Source organism: Phycodurus eques, chromosome 22 (assembly GCF_024500275.1).
Source record: "Phycodurus eques isolate BA_2022a chromosome 22, UOR_Pequ_1.1, whole genome shotgun sequence".
In the NCBI taxonomy this organism is placed as follows: Eukaryota; Metazoa; Chordata; class Actinopteri; order Syngnathiformes; family Syngnathidae; genus Phycodurus; species Phycodurus eques.
The window spans coordinates 6,928,034-6,945,648 of NC_084546.1; the positions used below are offsets into that span (position 1 = coordinate 6,928,034).

Below are 17,615 nucleotides of genomic sequence, written 5' to 3' on the forward strand. Positions count from 1 at the left end.
AAACGATACCAAAACATTACATTGCATTATATTATTTAATTTATTTTGTGGTACTGTTACAGTATTTTGAAGTTTTGAGTAATTGGAGCGCTTGTACTGTTATTCGTGTAATTGTTAGATATGTTATCAACTTATTAAGTATTACGTTAATTACACGAAAAGGTCCAGCCTGTATTTTTATTCGTTCTATTTAATGTAAATGATTCACTTTGTGATGTTCTTCAGGTTGAAAAATTAAAATGCAGGTACTTCTTTTGGCCGCTGGAGAGCAGCAAACATGGAAGCTGATCGAGCTTTCGACCAGCTGAATGGTTTTACAGTATATCCGAATGCCACTTTATTTTGAAGGCATCACCGGATTCTGCTCACTCTTCATGCAACGTTAGAAGAGCAGCTCGTCAACCGGGCAGGGAGTCAACGTTGTTGAATCCCTTTTAAACAAATTTTACATGTCCTCTATTCGTCTCTCTTAAATGCCTAAATTCGGGTTGTTTGCCGCGGGTGTCATCACCCTACGCGTTCGTTGGTAAGTTTTCATTCGAGACTTTCTGGCACTTGTACCGTTATAAATCAGCCTTCTTGTGGGCCACTTCCGCTACAGTTGTGACGTCCACGCTCCTCCTGTTCTCAAGTAGTTATTTCGTGACATATTCTTTGGCATATAAATCTCAGATATGTCAGAGTATATATTTAAGACAGCGTGTCAATACAGTGTCATTTTGTACAGTTTTACTTGTGTACTATCCACTTTTGCTTCCTGTTTTCGCCCCCCCCAAAAAAAAAAATCGCCAGTCATCACATCCTCTTTATTTAAATAATAATATAAAATGACAACAGACCCGAGTTTAAGTTGATATATTTCTGTACAACGTAATTTGAAGACACTTTCTCACTATTGTTGGTGCATATTTGTATTTTTGCTTTATTACATAAGTGCTCCAAATCGTTTAGATTGTGTGGACATTTCCCGTGTGGAGCCCCCTTTTGGACACCAGACAGCTTTACAGTTGAATTTAGGTCTGGGCTCTGGCTGGGCCTTTCCTTTTATGCTCCTTTACAGAAAACAATGTGAAAATCATTCCGCTCAAAATCAATGTGTCCTCTTCTTTCGCTCCTCAAGCTAGGCGATGGACGAGCAACCGATCCAGGTGAGCGACGAAGAGCGAGTGGTGTTGCGAGAAGACAGCCGGAGGCGGCGACGAAGGAAGGCCATCACGTCGTCCTCCTGCGCCTCCATGGATCACGTTGTTGTGGAGTTCGTTCTCCCCACATCATCGCAGGGCGGCGACTGCCCTGACTCGCTGCAATTAGATGTTGCGGGAAACTGGACAGTGGAACAGGTTGCTCATTTTTATTCAATTGTCTACCCAAATATCGCTTAAGGTGACTTTCAATATCTGTGCTTCCAGGTGAAGGCTCAGGTGTGGCTCAATGCAGTGACGTCCAACCTCTGTCCGGAATTCTACCAGCGGTTTTCTCCTGACCACTGCATCTTGCTCTACCAGAAGAAAGGCAACACGTGCGAGATCTACGACAAGCACCAAGTCTTCCAGACGCTGGACTGCGTACACTACTGGAGAGGTTTGTTTATGAACAACTTCCTTTCTGCGGCAGTGATTCCCAATCTTGATGGAGCCAAGGCACATATTATACATTACAAAACTTTTGCTGCACAGCACCAAACAAAAATGTTTCCATGATAGAGTGGGGATTTCTGCAATGGACATGTAGACACGTTCCACAAACATTCTGCAATAGGTGATCCACGATATAGTGGGGTAACACTATACTGAAATAATGATGATTTCCTCTCAATTTACTCACAAATGTTTTATTACTCATTGTGAATTCTGGGTCTGTTTAGTTGAACCCAAAGTTATCATTCTGTTTTATGAATGGTATTGGGTAGATACACAGGTTAACTGTACCTTTTGCCATCTAATGGAAGAGCATTTAATTGTTCTGGCTCTCACTATAAGTCACTGGCATAGACAGATGAAAAAAAATATGCATCATTTGTAGTAATAATATTTTCCGCACACTGATGTCCCAAGGCACAGTGCTTGGGGATCACTGCAGGATGACGCATGGGTGTTTTTATTTTTTTAAAGCTCTGAAGAAGGACGTGGGCCGGCTCAAGCTGGTGCCTCGTCCGCAGCCCTCGGACGAGACCCTTCAGTACCAGCGGTTCCTCAACTACCTGATCGGCTACGACGTCACCGACGTCAGCAACGTGCACGACGACGAGCTGGAGTTCACGCGCAGGAAACTGCTGACACCGCGACGCGTAGAGCTGTCCGATCGCGACGCAAAGTTCTACTCCATGGACCCCTGGGTGACACACAAGCCGCTGCCTGAGCACCTCCAGGGGAAGGTACATTCAGATTTCGGTTCGAGTTGTATTTTTCTCCTACTAGGCTCCATATTGAAACGGCACAACATGCATAATAACACAGTGACCCACACTGAACTACAGTATTTACATTTTAAATCCTGGTTTTCCATATCTTGCAGTTTAACCATATTCTGTTTTCCATCTTAAGAATTTAAGAACTTAAGAATTGCAAATAATGCACCCTGCTGTCATTATTTCAACCGTTCTGTCACATTTGATGAAGAAGTTAGAGCTTCTAGTTTCCCTCAAAGATGTTTCCTATCTTATCTTGTGTGTTCAGAAGCTCTAATTCCATTTAAGATGCGTATCATTAATGTGCGTTATGTTATTGGGCTGCCCTGTTCGTCCTCTCAGGTCAGTAATGGCCACGTTCTGGTGGTAATCCACATCAGCATAGCCAGTCAAACCATCAAGGTGTCCATTGACGACACACCAGCACAGGTACCATAAAGTGTTGCACTTCACGTTCTCAATCTGCTTTGTGACATCTCGCATTTTTAACTGTCCTGTTCAGGTATTGTCCAGCTTCTTCTCCAAAACAGCAAATAAGAGAGGGTTGCTGGGCATTCCTGACAACACGTGCGAGGCAGACTTTGTGCTACGTGTGTGTGGCAGGTTTGTTTAAATCAAGACAGCTACGATGAAGTCCTGAGATCAAATTAATTAGTTTGATTCGTTTTTCGACAGGGAGGAGTACCTGTATGGAGATAAACCACTGTACAACTTTAACTGGATCCGTCAGTGTCTGAAAAACGGCGAGGAGATCCACTTGGCTCTGGAGACGCTGCCAGATCCTGAACTGGATCTGGTCCACGAGGAGGACTGGGCCCAAGTCGACGATTGCACTGGTGTCGCTGGTAATAATTTTTACTCTGCTTAATGTTTGGGCGACGGCTGGTCATTTGAAGTTTTTGTCCTTTTTTTGTGTCGGTCATTTGACGTTTTTGTCCTTTTTTGTGTTATCCCAGGCACGCATGAGCAGCTGACCATCGACGAGAAGGACCACGAGCGAGTGTTCACCATCTCCATGTGGGACTGCAACAGAAAGTTCCGGGTGAAGGTGCTGGGAATCGACATCCCAACTCTTCCCAAAATTCCCGACTTTGTCGTGTTCATTGAGGCCAGCATCTTCCACAGTCAGCAACTTCTTGCTCAGGTAGATAAATCGTCCCGATCCGTAAATGACATATATAGTGTATTGTTTGTCATTTTTAATTTGTTATCTGAGACACAAATAAAATCAGTTTCAACCACAGAAGCCTCACTTTTGTATTTAAGGAGCGGACGACCCCCAAGACCTTCAATGAAGAGGTGTTGTGGAACTGCTGGTTGGAGTTTAACATTAAAATCAAGGACCTGCCTAAAGGCTCTCGACTCAACCTCCAGGTATTTTTTTATTGCTATTATCATTTTAGATATATTTAGCATGGTGAACAAGTGGGTCGCACATCTGTCTCACAGTTCTGAGGTCGTGGGTTAACATTTCTTTTAAATGAGAGGACCCCATCCAGCAAGTGCTTGAATGGGGACTTCTGAAATCACAGATTTTCACTTATTGCGGGTGGGTCTAGAATGCCCCTGCTGCAATAAACTGTGATGATTTTTGTGAATACATTACAGCATCTCATTTCCTTCCCAGGTGGTGTGTAGGAAACAGCCTCAGACTCCAAACTCAAAAGGACCTTCTTACCAGGATAACACATCAGGAGGTGGAAGTCACGACGGTAAGGCCGTCTGACATTCTGTCAAAGCTCCACGAAGCGAGCTTCACCTCTTCTGCTTCCGTTTATCAAGGCAAGACGAAGAGCCGCCTCTTGTACTACGTCAACCTGCTGCTGATAGACCACCGTTCGCTGCTACGCCAGGGGGAGTTTGTCCTGCACATGTGGAAAATGCCAGAGAAGAGCGAGGAGAGCAGCAGCAGCAGCATCAACGCCGACAAGCTGACGTCGGCCACCAACCCGGACAAGGCTTCGTCCATGGCCGTCGTCATCTTACTGGATAAGTACTGCTACCCCGTGGTGCTTCCCAAGAGCCGCGACCCGAGCCGGGATGGCGGTCACGCAGCGGAGGACGCCGAAGGATGCGAGCGAGGTCAAAGGGAGATGCCAAACCACCTGAAGAAACAGTTTGGAGCCATCGTGGCCACCGACCCCCTACATCCATTGAGTCCTGAGGACAAAGAGCTACTCTGGCATTTCCGACACGAGTGTATGCGTGACGTGAGGTAACTCGATAGTCAAACATACAGTGGATATAAAAGGTCTACACACCCCTGTTCAAATGACAGGTTTTGGTGATATATACTGTATGTATATATTTTCTTTTTTCATTTGAGTTGTCCAGGTTGTAGGTCCCATTAATGCTGGAAAAAAAGTTTTGAAATGTTGGATTGAGGTGTGACTGATTTAGATATGTAACAAAAACCTGTCATTTCAACAGTGGTGTTTCGCGTTTATGTATCCACTCTGCTTGCATTGTGTTCGAACATTACATAAGAACATTACAAGGTCTTCCTCACAGGGCCTATCCAAAGCTACTGTCTTCAGTCAGGTGGGGGAAACAGGAAGATGCCCTCGCCACCCACCGGCTGTTGGAGCGCTGCACTGCATGGGACAGCAGGTAAGAATATTTCAACTGTCGTTTCTGAATAATTCCTACTGCTGTATCGACCCACAGTCCTTACTATTCCTGTTGTGGTGGTTCAGTGTTTTGGACGTCGGCTTGGCCATGCAGCTGCTCGACTGCCACTACTCGGACGCACAGGTCCGTTCCATGGCCGTGAGGAAGTTGGAGACGCTGGAGGACGACGACGTGCTGCGATATCTTCTGCAGCTTGTCCAGGTCTCTTTACCACCAATAGAATTCTATCACAACAACAAACAGCCTTTTATTGTTCACCTCTTAAATCTGGCTCTCAAAAAGCATGTGATTTTATAATATTTAAAGAGGATAAGTGTGTGTGCCCACACAGACACATTAATATTGCCTTCTTTGCTCGTTTCCTCCTTTTTTTCTCACCCTCGCTCCTATTTTGCTTTCATATGTTTGTCTGTGTTGTGAAACCTGTCATTCTGGAGCTGCATTGACTTTACATAATATCTTATTGCTGTGTTTGTGTACACAGGCGGTCAAGTTTGAGCCCTACCATGACAGTGCCCTGGTCAGGTTCCTGCTCAAGAGAGCTCTGAGGGTAAGTAACACAAAAACATACGACACATATTACTGTCAGTGGCTACAAGTCCAGATTAAAAAAAAAAAAAAAAAAAAAAAAGCATCTTGTAATGTCTCTATTTTTCCGTTTCAGAGTAAGCGTATCGGCCATTTCCTCTTCTGGTTCCTGCGCAGTGAGATCGCCCAGTCCAAGCATTACCAGCAGAGGTATGCGGTCCTGCTGGAGGCCTACTTGCGAGGGTGTGGCGAGGCCATGCTGCAGGATTTTGGGAAACAGGTGAAATATATATATATATTTTTTTTTGCAATATTCTTTCACATCATCACAAATTAATTCCATCATCTGGTGTATTGTAGGTGGAGGTGACCGAGGCTCTGCAGAAAGTCACCCGAGAGATCAAGACTATGTCTCCAGACAAGTATGATGTCACAGCACAAGGTAAACATGGACTTTTAGTGATATAAATGTATTATTTATGCCCCAGGCATGCATATATATTAAATTGACAGTAAAATAATGTTCATTTGCTGTGGTACTAATTTAACAACACAGTGCATCCAGAAAGTATTCACAGCACTTCACTTTATCCACATTTGGTATGTTACAACCTTATTCCATTGTACATTGTTTATTCCCCCTCATATTCTACACAATAAAAGGTTTTACAATGACTCTCATTGAAAAGTTTTAATTGTCAAATTATTGAGGAAAAATATTACATTAGCATGACAGGATATAGTTTCATGAAGTGATAAAATAATAATATTTTTTTTTATTTTTTGTGTGTGTGTCTTCTTTATGTTTAATTGTGCCTCACCGCTGCAAACCAAATCCCCCCTCAGCACAATTAAGATATTCTTTCTATTCATCCAATTAATCACCTGGAGAACTTTCTCAATTGCCTTACTTATAAACAAAGGAAATTATTATTAATTATTTAGAGCCAGTAATTGGCAAGTGTTGTAAATTGACGTGAACACGTCTGCTTTTCAGTGGTGTGCCAGATGCGTCAGAAGCTGGAGACCCTCCAGTCGTCTGGTCTTCCGGAGGGTTTCAGGGTCCCCTATGATCCAGGTCTAAGAGCTGGAGGGCTGCTGGTAATGGAGGCGCACGCTTTAGTGACGTCCACACTGTATGTGATTCCTTACTGAAACACTGCCATGTTTATTTTGGGGCTCAGATCGAGCAGTGCAAAGTGATGGCGTCCAAGAAGAAGCCGCTGTGGCTGCAGTTTAAAAGGGCCGACCCCACCACTCTGTCCAAGGACCCCATTGGTATCATCTTCAAGCACGGTGACGACCTCAGACAGGACATGCTCATCCTGCAGGTGTTTCACAGTCTCACCCCCTTGTCGTACTTTATTTATTTATTTATTTTTAATCAGTTTATTTGAAAGGGGACAATCCAATTTCATAAAACACATGAAATACACATGGTTAAAAAAGCCAGAATTAGCCAGAAGGCTAGTTTTCATCTGTAGTCCCCTGGCCATGATGTAAAAAAGCAGTAAAATACATCTACAAGACAATATAATACAGGATACATAAAGACTGACTATACTATTAAGAGAGAATAAAACCACAAATCTTTTGAAAACGGACATCCAGTATATCACTCTGGATTGTGGGCTTACACAGGACAAGTACAAGTCTAGTAAGCTCATGTCCAACCTTTTAAAGACACTACCTACTACTATTGATTTTGGACGACGTCAGCAAATGTGAAACAGTTTTTAACTAAACACATCATTGTACAGTGTTGTCTAGTTGTTTATGGAAGACTGTCATGTTTTGTTGTTCTCCTTTCCCATCAGATTCTGCTGATCATGCAGTCCATCTGGGAAACTGAATCTCTGGACCTGTGCTTGTTGCCTTACGGCTGCATCTCCACCGGAAACAGGATAGGTCCGTCACATAAGGGGCCCTTAAATATATATATATATATCCATCTTTTATCTACAGCTCTTGATTCTTCTTCTTCTTCTTCTTCTTGAGCGCAGGTATGATAGAGATCGTGAAAGACGCCACCACCATTGCTAATATTCAGCAGAGTGTCGTCGGAAGCACCGGAGCCTTCAAAGACGAAATCCTTCATCAGTGGCTGCGGGACAAGTGTGTCAGCGAAGACAAGGTACTCCAGGATTTGAAAACGCTATGGCTTTAAGCCAGCCCTATAGTGATGTGTTTTTGTTTTCCTCTCTGTGTTAAAAGGAAGTAGCAAAAACGGCAGACAGGAAAAGGATGTGAGATTTAGTGGTTTCCTGTCACACAATGCACATATGCGACTTTTAGACTTGTCATCTGCGCCCAGTGTGTCTATTACATGCATTTACGTTTGTTCTGTGTTGTATGAACCTGAATTAAGATTTAAAGAGAGTGTTTCAATGAATTTCTAAGCCCAACCAGTAGTGGAAGTGGTTTAAAGCTTGTGACAAAGTTGTTTATTTCAGTTTCAACAGGCTGTGGAGAGGTTTTTGTATTCCTGTGGCGGTTACTGTGTGGCCACCTATGTCCTGGGCATAGGCGATCGCCACAATGACAACATCATGATCACTGAATCTGGTAACGACCCGCGTGTCTCGCTTTAACGCTCACGGTATGTACCTGAAAATGAGAGGTTTTGCACGCCCGCTAGGGAATCTCTTCCACATTGACTTTGGTCACATCTTGGGGAACTACAAGAGCTTCATGGGAATCAGTAAGGAGTGGGTTCCTTTTGTGCTCACGCCAGACTTCTTGTATGTCATGGGAACGTCGGGAAAGAAAAGCAGCCCACACTTCCAGAAATTCCAGGTACTTAAACCAGAATACATTTTTCATTCAACACATATATGTGCACTTACTACATACTCCTTCTAATCTCTGTATCAGGATGTGTGTGTGAAAGCTTACCTCGCTCTTCGGCACCACACCAACCTCCTCATCATCCTCTTCTCCATGATGCTGATGACCGGTATGCTGTCCTTCCATACAGTGCGAAAGTGAACCTGTTAATAAATTCACCAACAGTGTTGCCTTAGATTACAAGTTTAATTCGCAATTTCAAACACATTTGGGGGTGTCAGTTGCTTGCATTTTTTTCGAGTAATTAATTATTTTGCAATGCTATATTTTCTGTGGTTAAACATTATTTCTTGGCCCGTACTAGGCATGCCCCAGCTGACCAGCAAGGAGGACATCGAGTACATCCGCGAGGCGCTCACCGTCGGCCACAGCGAGGACGAGGCGCAGCGCCACCTCCTGGACCAAATCGAAATCTGCCGCGAGAAAGGCTGGATGGTGCAGATAAACTGGTTTGTTCACCTGGTGCTCGGGATCAAGCAGGGGGTGGAGAAACGGTCCACATGAGTGTTACTCACCACCAGGAAAATTTAGCAGGCAAGATGTGTGGAAGACAATTTGAAAAAGAACAAAGCGTGATCTGAATTTGTTATAAAAATAACAACAATGCTCGTGATATGCAAAATTATATCTACTTCTTTTCTACAGTGGTGACATTACTGCTTTGACCAAGTCAATTGTAAAGTTTTCACGTCCCTGTAACAGCTTCTATACGGGTTTTCCCACTGCAGGTCTTAATGTTTAAAAAAATTGGCATAAAAAATGTAGCGTTCCTTTTTAGCGACTTTCCTTGTATGACCTTTGTGGACAAATGCCATCGCTGTATAGCGGTTCATTGACTGCGGCCTCGCTATGTTGCAGATCATTTTTTTTAAGCATATCTACTATGCATAAATCTCCGCTATATAAAACTCTGTGGTTTATAGTGATTGGATTTTATGGGATTTTACAGCTTTTTACGTTAATGCTTTATTTCAATTCGCTCTCAACATAACAACCAGTTATGGGATACCTTAGGCATTACTGCCATCTAGGGGTATTCACAGCACACAGGATTTGTAACAGTATAGTATATATATTTTGTAATTGTTCAAATTTGTTTATAATATGTTTAAAAAAGTATGTTTTAATAAGTTTACATGTGTTTTAAAGTGTGTGGGAGGGGTAAAATTACTTTTATTAGTTTTTGATGTCTTTATATGTCTCTTGATGCAGGCTCAGCCTCTCCTGCATCATGAAGACTGATGAATACATTTTTCTTCATTTTAAAGCAATTATTACTGTTTTAGTCTTGATTCACTCACTTAGAAACCCATCCAAATGCATAATCTAATATGACTGTTGCAACTGCTCCCCATTCCTTCCCATACAATGGACTATTCCAACTCTCTCTGTATTACATATTTTCACCATATAATGGTGGGTCTGGAACGTATCGCCCGCGATAAACAGCTTCACCATCGTGCACTTTGACTTTAGATTGTTTCGTTTTAAAAGTTGACATTTCCACCACAAGGGGACGCACTGTGACATAAAACAGGGCTGTTTTAGGATCCCGTCATCCTCGCTCCCTGCCTGTCATAATTCCTCCCATCGCTTTCCATCGTAATCATTGACATTATTGTCTCAGCAGATGAGTGGGTGCAGGTGGACAAGACTGACACCCTTTCTTCTTGTTTTCGTTTCATTGCGGCATTGAACTGCAAATTGTCAGAACAGAATAAAAGCCCCCTCGTTCCTCAGCTCTTTATGGCTCCTTAAAGCCTTTTAGCACGCCTTCGTGAATCATGTGGAGGCTGAAGTGATTCACTGAACACACAGAAATGTGAATGGAAATGTGGAAAAGAAAAGCTTTGTTGTTCTTCGGTATTTGTGCTCGGAGAAACGTGTCTCCTTTTATGCGCTCTTGAGCCTCGCGGCAGCAACACTGATCGGAGGCGAAAATCAAATATCTTCATATGCAACTACACATGCAGTGTAGTATCAAAAATTGCCTGTTGTAGAATTGCACTGCTTCATGTTGAATGTTAATTTGAACCTTACTGTGTTTAGCGCCATGAGTGAGTCAAAATATCCCAAACCCATTTCAGTATAATGCAGTGCTGTGTGTGTCACTGTGTGTTTACTTGAATAAATGCAAATTGTCAAAGTCTACTCCAACCTGCTTTAATGTTCAAATTCTGAATAATTTTGGGTGAGTTTTCCAAAATATTGCATTGAAATATGGTGAAATAGTCTAGTTTGTGTGCGAGCGTACGCGCGTTTTCATAACCTTGTCATCTGAGAAATTTTCCGGGAACTTTCTAGGAACTCGTGAACCAGATCAAACACATCGAGCGAATTTGCTGGTTTCTTGTGTGTGTGCGTGTTTGTGTGTGTGTGTGTTTCCAATGCCTTTGTACAAGATGCTTGACTTGAGTTTTATAAAACTTCACTAATACCGAATTCATGTAAAAGAGACAACACAAACACTGTACTGTATTTACAGTATGTGCACGTGTAATGTGTTCCCATTAGTATGCATACATGTAAATTAACGTACAGTACAGCAGTTCGTATGATAATGACCCGTGGGTGTGTGATGCACTTCCGTCTATTTATGTCCAATGTTATGAATGCTTCTCTTTGAATTCACGTGAGTGTGAAATTTTCATAGCAGTTGTTGGATCATCCATGTATAGTTGTCATAACATGTCCAGTAGTCATTGTGATGGATTATAGTGGTATTGCACTCATTTGTGATGATTTAGTTTGACACGAAACTCAAGCATGAATCTGGAGCTAACTTTGTGATTTACTGCCATCTAGTGCTATCGTTGTCAACGACAACAACTTGGATATCCGCCATTTGCATTTCCGAAAAGCTGCCATAAGATCTTAAATTATTGACCTCATTTCTCAGTAGATCCCCTTTTAAATGTGACACGCCTTAGAATCCTACTTTCGCAATCAGCTTCCCACATGAGCGATTGGTCTTCTCTCATTCTCTCGAAGTGAGAAATGTTATTATTCCTGATTATTTTGACAGAAGCGGGGGGGGGGGGGGGGGGCTTTCCTGCTTTACATTGCCTTGGTAACTGTCAGTCAAATCTAATTAAAACACACCCACACACTCTCATCTAGCAGAGTTTGCCAAAAGATGTTCTTTTTTTAAAATTTTTGCAACCATGACTTGATAGTGCTATAAATAAAACACTTGTGATCTTGGGCCGACGTATCTTGGGCATACATTGATATTTAATGTCTTGGACAATATTTGGAGAAAAATGTCCAAGCTTGACCTTTTGAGAGGTGCCCTCAAATACAACATATGTTTAACACTTAAAATTTAATGCCCTGAACATATCTGCAGCTGTAATTAGATACTGCACATGGAGGGCTGTGTGTGTGTGTGTGTGTGTGTGTGTGTGTGTGCGTGCTGGTCACGGTGCCACATCAGATACCCTTACTGACAGAATGTCAAAGCGCATGCAGGGGTACTTGTGTGTACGTTGGATGGTCAAATAATTAGGATGGGATGAAGTGGGAAGTAAGTATTGATCAATATAACAAGGTGCCTTGAGTCACAATTTTATAAATGGATATAACTGCAATTGGTGTCCCCCAAGGTTCACTTCTTTATCCTCTACTTATTTCTATATATGCGTCTGGGTAAAATTCTGTTTTATTTTGTAGTTTTATCTCTTCTCGTATTGAATAAAAATATTTTACTAATCAGTCTGCCAAACAGTTTATACTGTAATCTTGCTCCATGACGTTTTACAGTAAAAAATGCAAATGCAAATGAAGGGTGCTTGTAGGATTCAGTTAAAGTTTGCATTTGACCCTTGTTTGGTATCACAAACGGGTTTAGTAGGAGTCAATTTCTTCGATATTTTGAGACTGACCTTGTTGATAGCTGTTGACTTGTTTTATGTATTACATGGACGGTCTTCCTGTTTTAAATTTACACAGGAACGCCATCTCTTCAGTCCTAATCCCTATTTAAGAAGCCCACTCAGTGGTTTTGCACATCAACAGAAGGCCATGTAATTAATGCATATTACAGGGCCCAATAATCTTTGCTTGTTTCTGTATGGTTGTAATTCCAAGCATCCAATCAGCCTGGCGGTTGTTCCGCATCCCGTCCTTCCCTCCGTCCAACCACCAGGCCAGTTGGAGTCTAATCCCAGCAGAGCTAATCTTCCACTGAGCAGAGGATTGCACTACTGAATTGCTGGGTTTCCTCTCACCTGCTGGCCACAACATGCCCGACTGACTGAGTAGTGGAGCTCGGTGTCGACAGAAGATGGCTTTCCGCCGATCGCCCTCCTCCACATGGACTGGTGAGTGTCACACAAACATGTTGGCAGCACTAAGCAAGGCCACTGTGGGGAAACAACTTGAGTGCAGGCTGTGTGGGGCAGCTACCACCTGGCAACTCTTTGCGTAAGGCTACTGTGATATGCAGACATGCATTAAGACTTGAGTGGACTTCTTGTTTAGTGTGTCCTATCAATAAGCCTAATCTGTGTAAGTGTACTGTCCAGTAAATGAGGTAAGGAAGCCACTAAGGGTAAAAAACTATTATCTTATTTGTTTACCAACATTGGACTCTGGAACAAAAATTAGTCCTGGGTCAGTTTTTCTTGAGCGGGTGAATTGTCAGAGCAAAATTGTCATTATTTGTCAGGCAGGCAACATTAGACCTGATAATAATGTCTTTGTATTTAAACACGTTGAAGCAGCATGTGGCCCACGAACCAAGATTGTTTAAACTCCTCGTTCCAAGTAAATGACCGGAGAACTTGTGTACCGGAGAACATTCTATGCATCGAGTAGGGCAGTTCTTGATGTTATCCAGTATTTTTTTTTTACATTGCAACATTTCTTTAACCTTTTTACAGTATATGTTGAGTTTGGTAAGGTTTGGAACATTAAATTTTGGAAACCCTTGTTTAGTGTAGAAATGGACTAATGCTAAGCTAATATGTGAAAATTAAAGAAAGATGGAGGCTCAACAAAGCATCCTTTGCTCTGTGAAAGCTGGAAAAGTCAACAACTAATTCAAGGCAGCTTTTATTCAGTTGCCAGATTTTTGTCATGTAAAAAATAATTTCAAACCTTTTTCCACCATTAATGTGACCTATAACAGCTGAGCTAGTGACCTACCACAGCTGAGCTAGTGGTTGCACAAGTGTGCACACCCTCATAACTGCAGATGTGGCGGTGTTCAGAATTAACCAATCACATTCAAACTTGTTAAATTTGACTCAGCACACACCTGCCACTATTAAAGGGACTCTGATTAACCTCAAATGAAGTTCACCTGTTCTAGTAGGCTTTTTCTAAAATTTTTGTTGCTTTCTCGCAGAAGCCTCTACGTTTTGCGCCAACACTGACTGTCAGTTTGAACTGTTCATAATTCCCTTCACCTTGTCTAAGGCTCCAGTTCCAGCTGAAGAAATACAGCCCCAAAGCATCATGCTGCCACCACCATGCTTCACTGAAGTTTCACTGGACTGCAACAAAATCTCCCTGCATGTGGGAAAGCAAAAGAAAAGAATAATAGTCAGGAAAAGCCAGTACAACATCTGAACTTTATTTGGGGGATTCACAGGTACTTTAAATGGTAGCAGGTGTGTGATTACTCCCATTTAACATGAGTTTGAATGTGGTGGGTTAATTACGAACAAAGCCACATTGCAAATTAGAAGAGGGTGTGCGCACTTCGGCAACATTATCTCCATTGTTAATCTTCACTTCCACTCCCAAAAATATTTAAAAAAAAATAGTTAAACAGGCCATAAGACACATTAATGGTGGAAAAAGTTTTTAAATGATTTATCTTGGTCTCATTTTTATTATTTTTTTAAATTACAAAAATCTGGAATTTGAACACGCCGGCACGGTGGACGACTGGTCAGCACATCTGTCTCACAGTTCTGAGGACCGGGGTTCAAATCCCGGCCCCGCCTGTGTGGAGTTTGCATGTTCTCTCTGTGCCTGGGTGGGTTTTCTCCGGGCACTCCGGTTTCCTCCCACATCCCCAAAACATGCGCGGTAGGTTGATTGAAGACTCTAAATTGCCCGTAGGTGTGAATGTGAGTGCGAATGCTTGTTTGTTTCTATGTGCCCTGCGATTGGCTGGCGACCGGTTCAGGGTGTACCCCGCCTCCCGCACGAAGATAGCTGGGATAGACTCCAGCATCCTGTGACCCAAGTGAGGATAAGCGGTAAAAGAAAATGGATGGATGGATGGTATTTGAACAGGGGTGTGTAGACTTTTTATATCTTCTGTAGGAAGTAAAATAGTCATGTGCTTTCCAATGTAGATAAACCAAATGAGTTTTCTTTCAACAAAATCCTGACCACTACCAGCTGAACTATATGTTACCATATGTTGATTTACTACATAGCTCTTGAGGGAAAAGAAATAAAAAAAACAATAAAACATCAATCGAGATTAATGCATCTCCAACTATGTAATCGTCAAATCTGCATTGGATCATGTGCCTCTTTACATAAATATCGCTCTTGACACATATCCTGTGTCATACACATGCACGAGGGATTTTCTCTCAGCCGGTATTTCAAATTGGCGACCCTCCAGTTGCCAGACCTCCTTCTGCAGTATCACCTTAGGCAGATTGTCAGTGCCAAATGAGCCAAACACGACTGCTGCCATGAAATGGAGAAAAAAAAAAAAGTCGTCTTGACCTCCTCATTAGCATTCAGTGTACATTGAGTTCAAGAAAGAAGGACGAAAGTGATGCTAGAGAGTGAGCTGTCCGTGGTACTGAAATGAGAACAGAGTACGAAGCCTGGTTTGTTACTATGGCTACAGATGTCTGTATCCCGAAATAACCACACTTTGTAACCTTATTATTAAAAGAAAGGCTATAGCAGTTCTTGACGAAAAGGCAGTTAGATTTTTATGAATTGATCAACTCTTTCATACTTTGAAGTGATTTTGGCTACGCAACAAGTTGATTTCATGAGTAGAATTTCCCGAGAGCATAAGCCTTTTGTGGAACCCAAAATACATTTATGTTGCTCCTTAAATCCTCAGTTGTATAGTCCTCAAAAGTAATAGAAATGATATACGGTTCTCTGCTTTATAGGTTGTGAGAGAGGCATGTTGCACTTCCTTTAGGGTTAATTCGGAACACAGACACATCCTCAGTTATAAGAGGGTGTACACACTTGTGCAACCACATTATCTCAGTTGTTTATTTTTACTTCAAAAAGATGTCATTTTTTTCCTTTACTTTGGTCTCACTTTTTTAAATCACAATAAAATCCTGCCTTTTAACAGGGGTGTGTAGACTTTTCGTATCCACTGCATATGTACAATACAAAAGTAAAACAATTGCATAAAAATTTGGCATGTGGCCGTTGTCAGAATCAATTAATTACATTCAAACACAGGTTAAATGGATGTCAGCACACACCTGACAACATTTAAAGTGCCTTTGATTAACCCATATAAAGCTCAGATTTTCTAGAAGGCTTTTTCCTGACATTTTGAGGTTTTTACATTGACATGATCTCAGTTGTTTATTTTTACTTCCCCTCTAAAAATTATTTATATTTTTTTTCCCAAATTTCTTTTCTTGATAGCCTGCTGTATAGCCCAAATACCTTTACATTAAATTAAAATGAGAATGTATTTGAAGCGCTTCAATACAGTTATTTGGTATTTCCAGGATGAAAAGGGATGTTTGATAGGACAAGTTGTGAGACTATCGTGTACATTTGAATCAATACGGCTGAATCATCCAAGATGCTTCACTTTTAGTTCAGTCTTTTGTCCCGAGTGGAAAGTATTTTCAGAGTAAAGTGTATATTGTGCAGAAAGACGCTGAGAAGAGAACTTCAGTAATGCTGTGTGTCGTTGTGCTGTTGCATTAGAAAATACAATCAAAGATTCTTCATTTCCTTGAAAACTAATGCATTGCAGAGTCACGGGGGAAAGGCTTCAACCCGGCGGCCACGGCGCTCAGCGAGTCCTCGTCCATCCACAGCGACGTCCTGTACCACCTGACCGGGGACGTGTCCCGGGTGGGCCTGGAGCCCCTGTCCTACAGCATCCCAGAAGCAGAACCTGACAAAGAGGATGATTGGAATGAGGAGGCTCAAAGTCTACTCAAGGTGACTGATGAATGACTGAAGGTCTATTTGGTCAGGAGAAGAGAGGGGAGAAGTGGGAGTAAAACAGGCCAAAATCCAGATGTTAGGGGTGAGGCAGGGAGAGAGACTAGTTGCGTACTGGGTGTGGTTAAACCAAATGCGAGAGTGTAGAAATAAGTCTTATGTCGAGATTAACACATTAGGAGCTCTAATTTCTGATGCTTGGGCATTCCAGAGTACCAAAGGCCCGAGTAAAGAATACTCTAGAATCTGCTGACTTCTTTTTAGCTCTTTGCTACCGCCTCTAAAAATAGTCATGGGTCACTTCATTAGGTATGCCTTGCATTATGATACTAAATATTCACTCAACCCATCAATTTCCGATACGATTTAACATCTTTGGGGTTGCGGGTGACCTGGTGCCTCTCTGTATGTACTGCTCTATAACCACAATAATAAACTTTTGGTTTTCTCCTGTATTGGCTTGCACGGGGGTATCTAATGAAGTGGCCGCTAAGTTTGGATCAAATCAGTCAACATGTACAGCAACGAGTTGTTTTCCTGAAATAAAAATGGCATTTCGAGGCCCAAAAACACACACTTTACAGATGGCCGCTTCCCCCCCCCTCTCTCTTTCTCTCTCTCTCTCTCTCTCTCTCTCTCTCTCTCTCGACAGCGTGCCGCGCGCACTGTGCCAAACGCGCCGGCGGTGCGCACGCAGCCCGCGCGCACGCTCACACACTCACTCAGACACTCATCACACACTCGCAGCGTGAAAGCTAGATGGATGCCTCCTCTCGCGCGTGGATCATGCTGCTGCTCCGCTCTTCCCTTTAGATCAGAGCCGAACCTCGTTTCGGATCCGCGCGATGAAACCTGTTGCGTCGGCACCGCGGACTAAGTGGCGTAACCTGTAGTGTCGTTTTTGGAGGGATGGGGGAGGTGGCAGCAGGGATGAATTCGGCTACCTTTTTGCCAACTTTTACTCATCGTCTCACTCGACTTGTCTGATTGTGTTGCAAGGGTCACAGCATGCAAACTGATGACAAGATCCCAGTAAGTACAGCAGTTTTTCTTTTGTTTTTTTTCTAAC

General features: G+C 42.4%; 2 protein-coding genes across 11 annotated transcripts in view; both read left to right on the forward strand.

Moving 5' to 3' along the window:
- The first annotated feature begins 346 nt into the window (after positions 1 to 346).
- On the forward strand, positions 347 to 10,564 carry pik3cg (phosphatidylinositol-4,5-bisphosphate 3-kinase, catalytic subunit gamma). Its single transcript, XM_061668280.1, has 24 exons — positions 347 to 526; positions 1,121 to 1,340; positions 1,410 to 1,581; positions 2,112 to 2,374; positions 2,750 to 2,836; positions 2,910 to 3,010; positions 3,083 to 3,252; positions 3,364 to 3,551; positions 3,674 to 3,781; positions 4,035 to 4,119; positions 4,190 to 4,622; positions 4,919 to 5,017; positions 5,104 to 5,239; positions 5,523 to 5,588; positions 5,703 to 5,846; positions 5,927 to 6,008; positions 6,564 to 6,667; positions 6,751 to 6,897; positions 7,384 to 7,474; positions 7,570 to 7,700; positions 8,020 to 8,131; positions 8,205 to 8,362; positions 8,441 to 8,522; positions 8,718 to 10,564. The coding sequence occupies exons 2-24, from the start codon at positions 1,128 to 1,130 to the stop codon at positions 8,915 to 8,917; spliced, it is 3,372 nt and encodes a 1,123-aa protein (XP_061524264.1). The 5' UTR covers positions 347 to 526; positions 1,121 to 1,127; the 3' UTR covers positions 8,918 to 10,564.
- A 90-nt stretch (positions 10,565 to 10,654) lies between these two features.
- Positions 10,655 to 17,615, forward strand: part of ano2b (anoctamin 2b) — a 34,737-nt gene continuing 27,776 nt past the window's right edge. For 7 of the 10 annotated variants that reach the window (XM_061668270.1, XM_061668273.1, XM_061668276.1 and 4 more), the window contains exons 1-3: positions 10,655 to 12,735; positions 16,353 to 16,543; positions 17,546 to 17,578. In XM_061668270.1, coding sequence (XP_061524254.1) covers positions 12,699 to 12,735; positions 16,353 to 16,543; positions 17,546 to 17,578 — 261 coding nt within the window. In that variant the 5' untranslated portion in view covers positions 10,655 to 12,698. The remainder of the gene's footprint in view (positions 12,736 to 16,352; positions 16,544 to 17,545; positions 17,579 to 17,615) is intronic. The other 3 variants (XM_061668272.1, XM_061668277.1, XM_061668278.1) reach the window with 1 other exon arrangement.

Coding starts and splice junctions, on each gene's coding strand:
- pik3cg (XM_061668280.1), top strand. CDS start 1,128: ATGGACGAGCAACCGATCCAGGTGAGCGACGAAGAGCGAGTGGTGTTG. Junction 2,837..2,909: donor TTGACGACACACCAGCACAG/GTACCATAAAGT, acceptor TGTCCTGTTCAG/GTATTGTCCAGCTTCTTCTC. Junction 6,668..6,750: donor TAAGAGCTGGAGGGCTGCTG/GTAATGGAGGCG, acceptor TTTGGGGCTCAG/ATCGAGCAGTGCAAAGTGAT.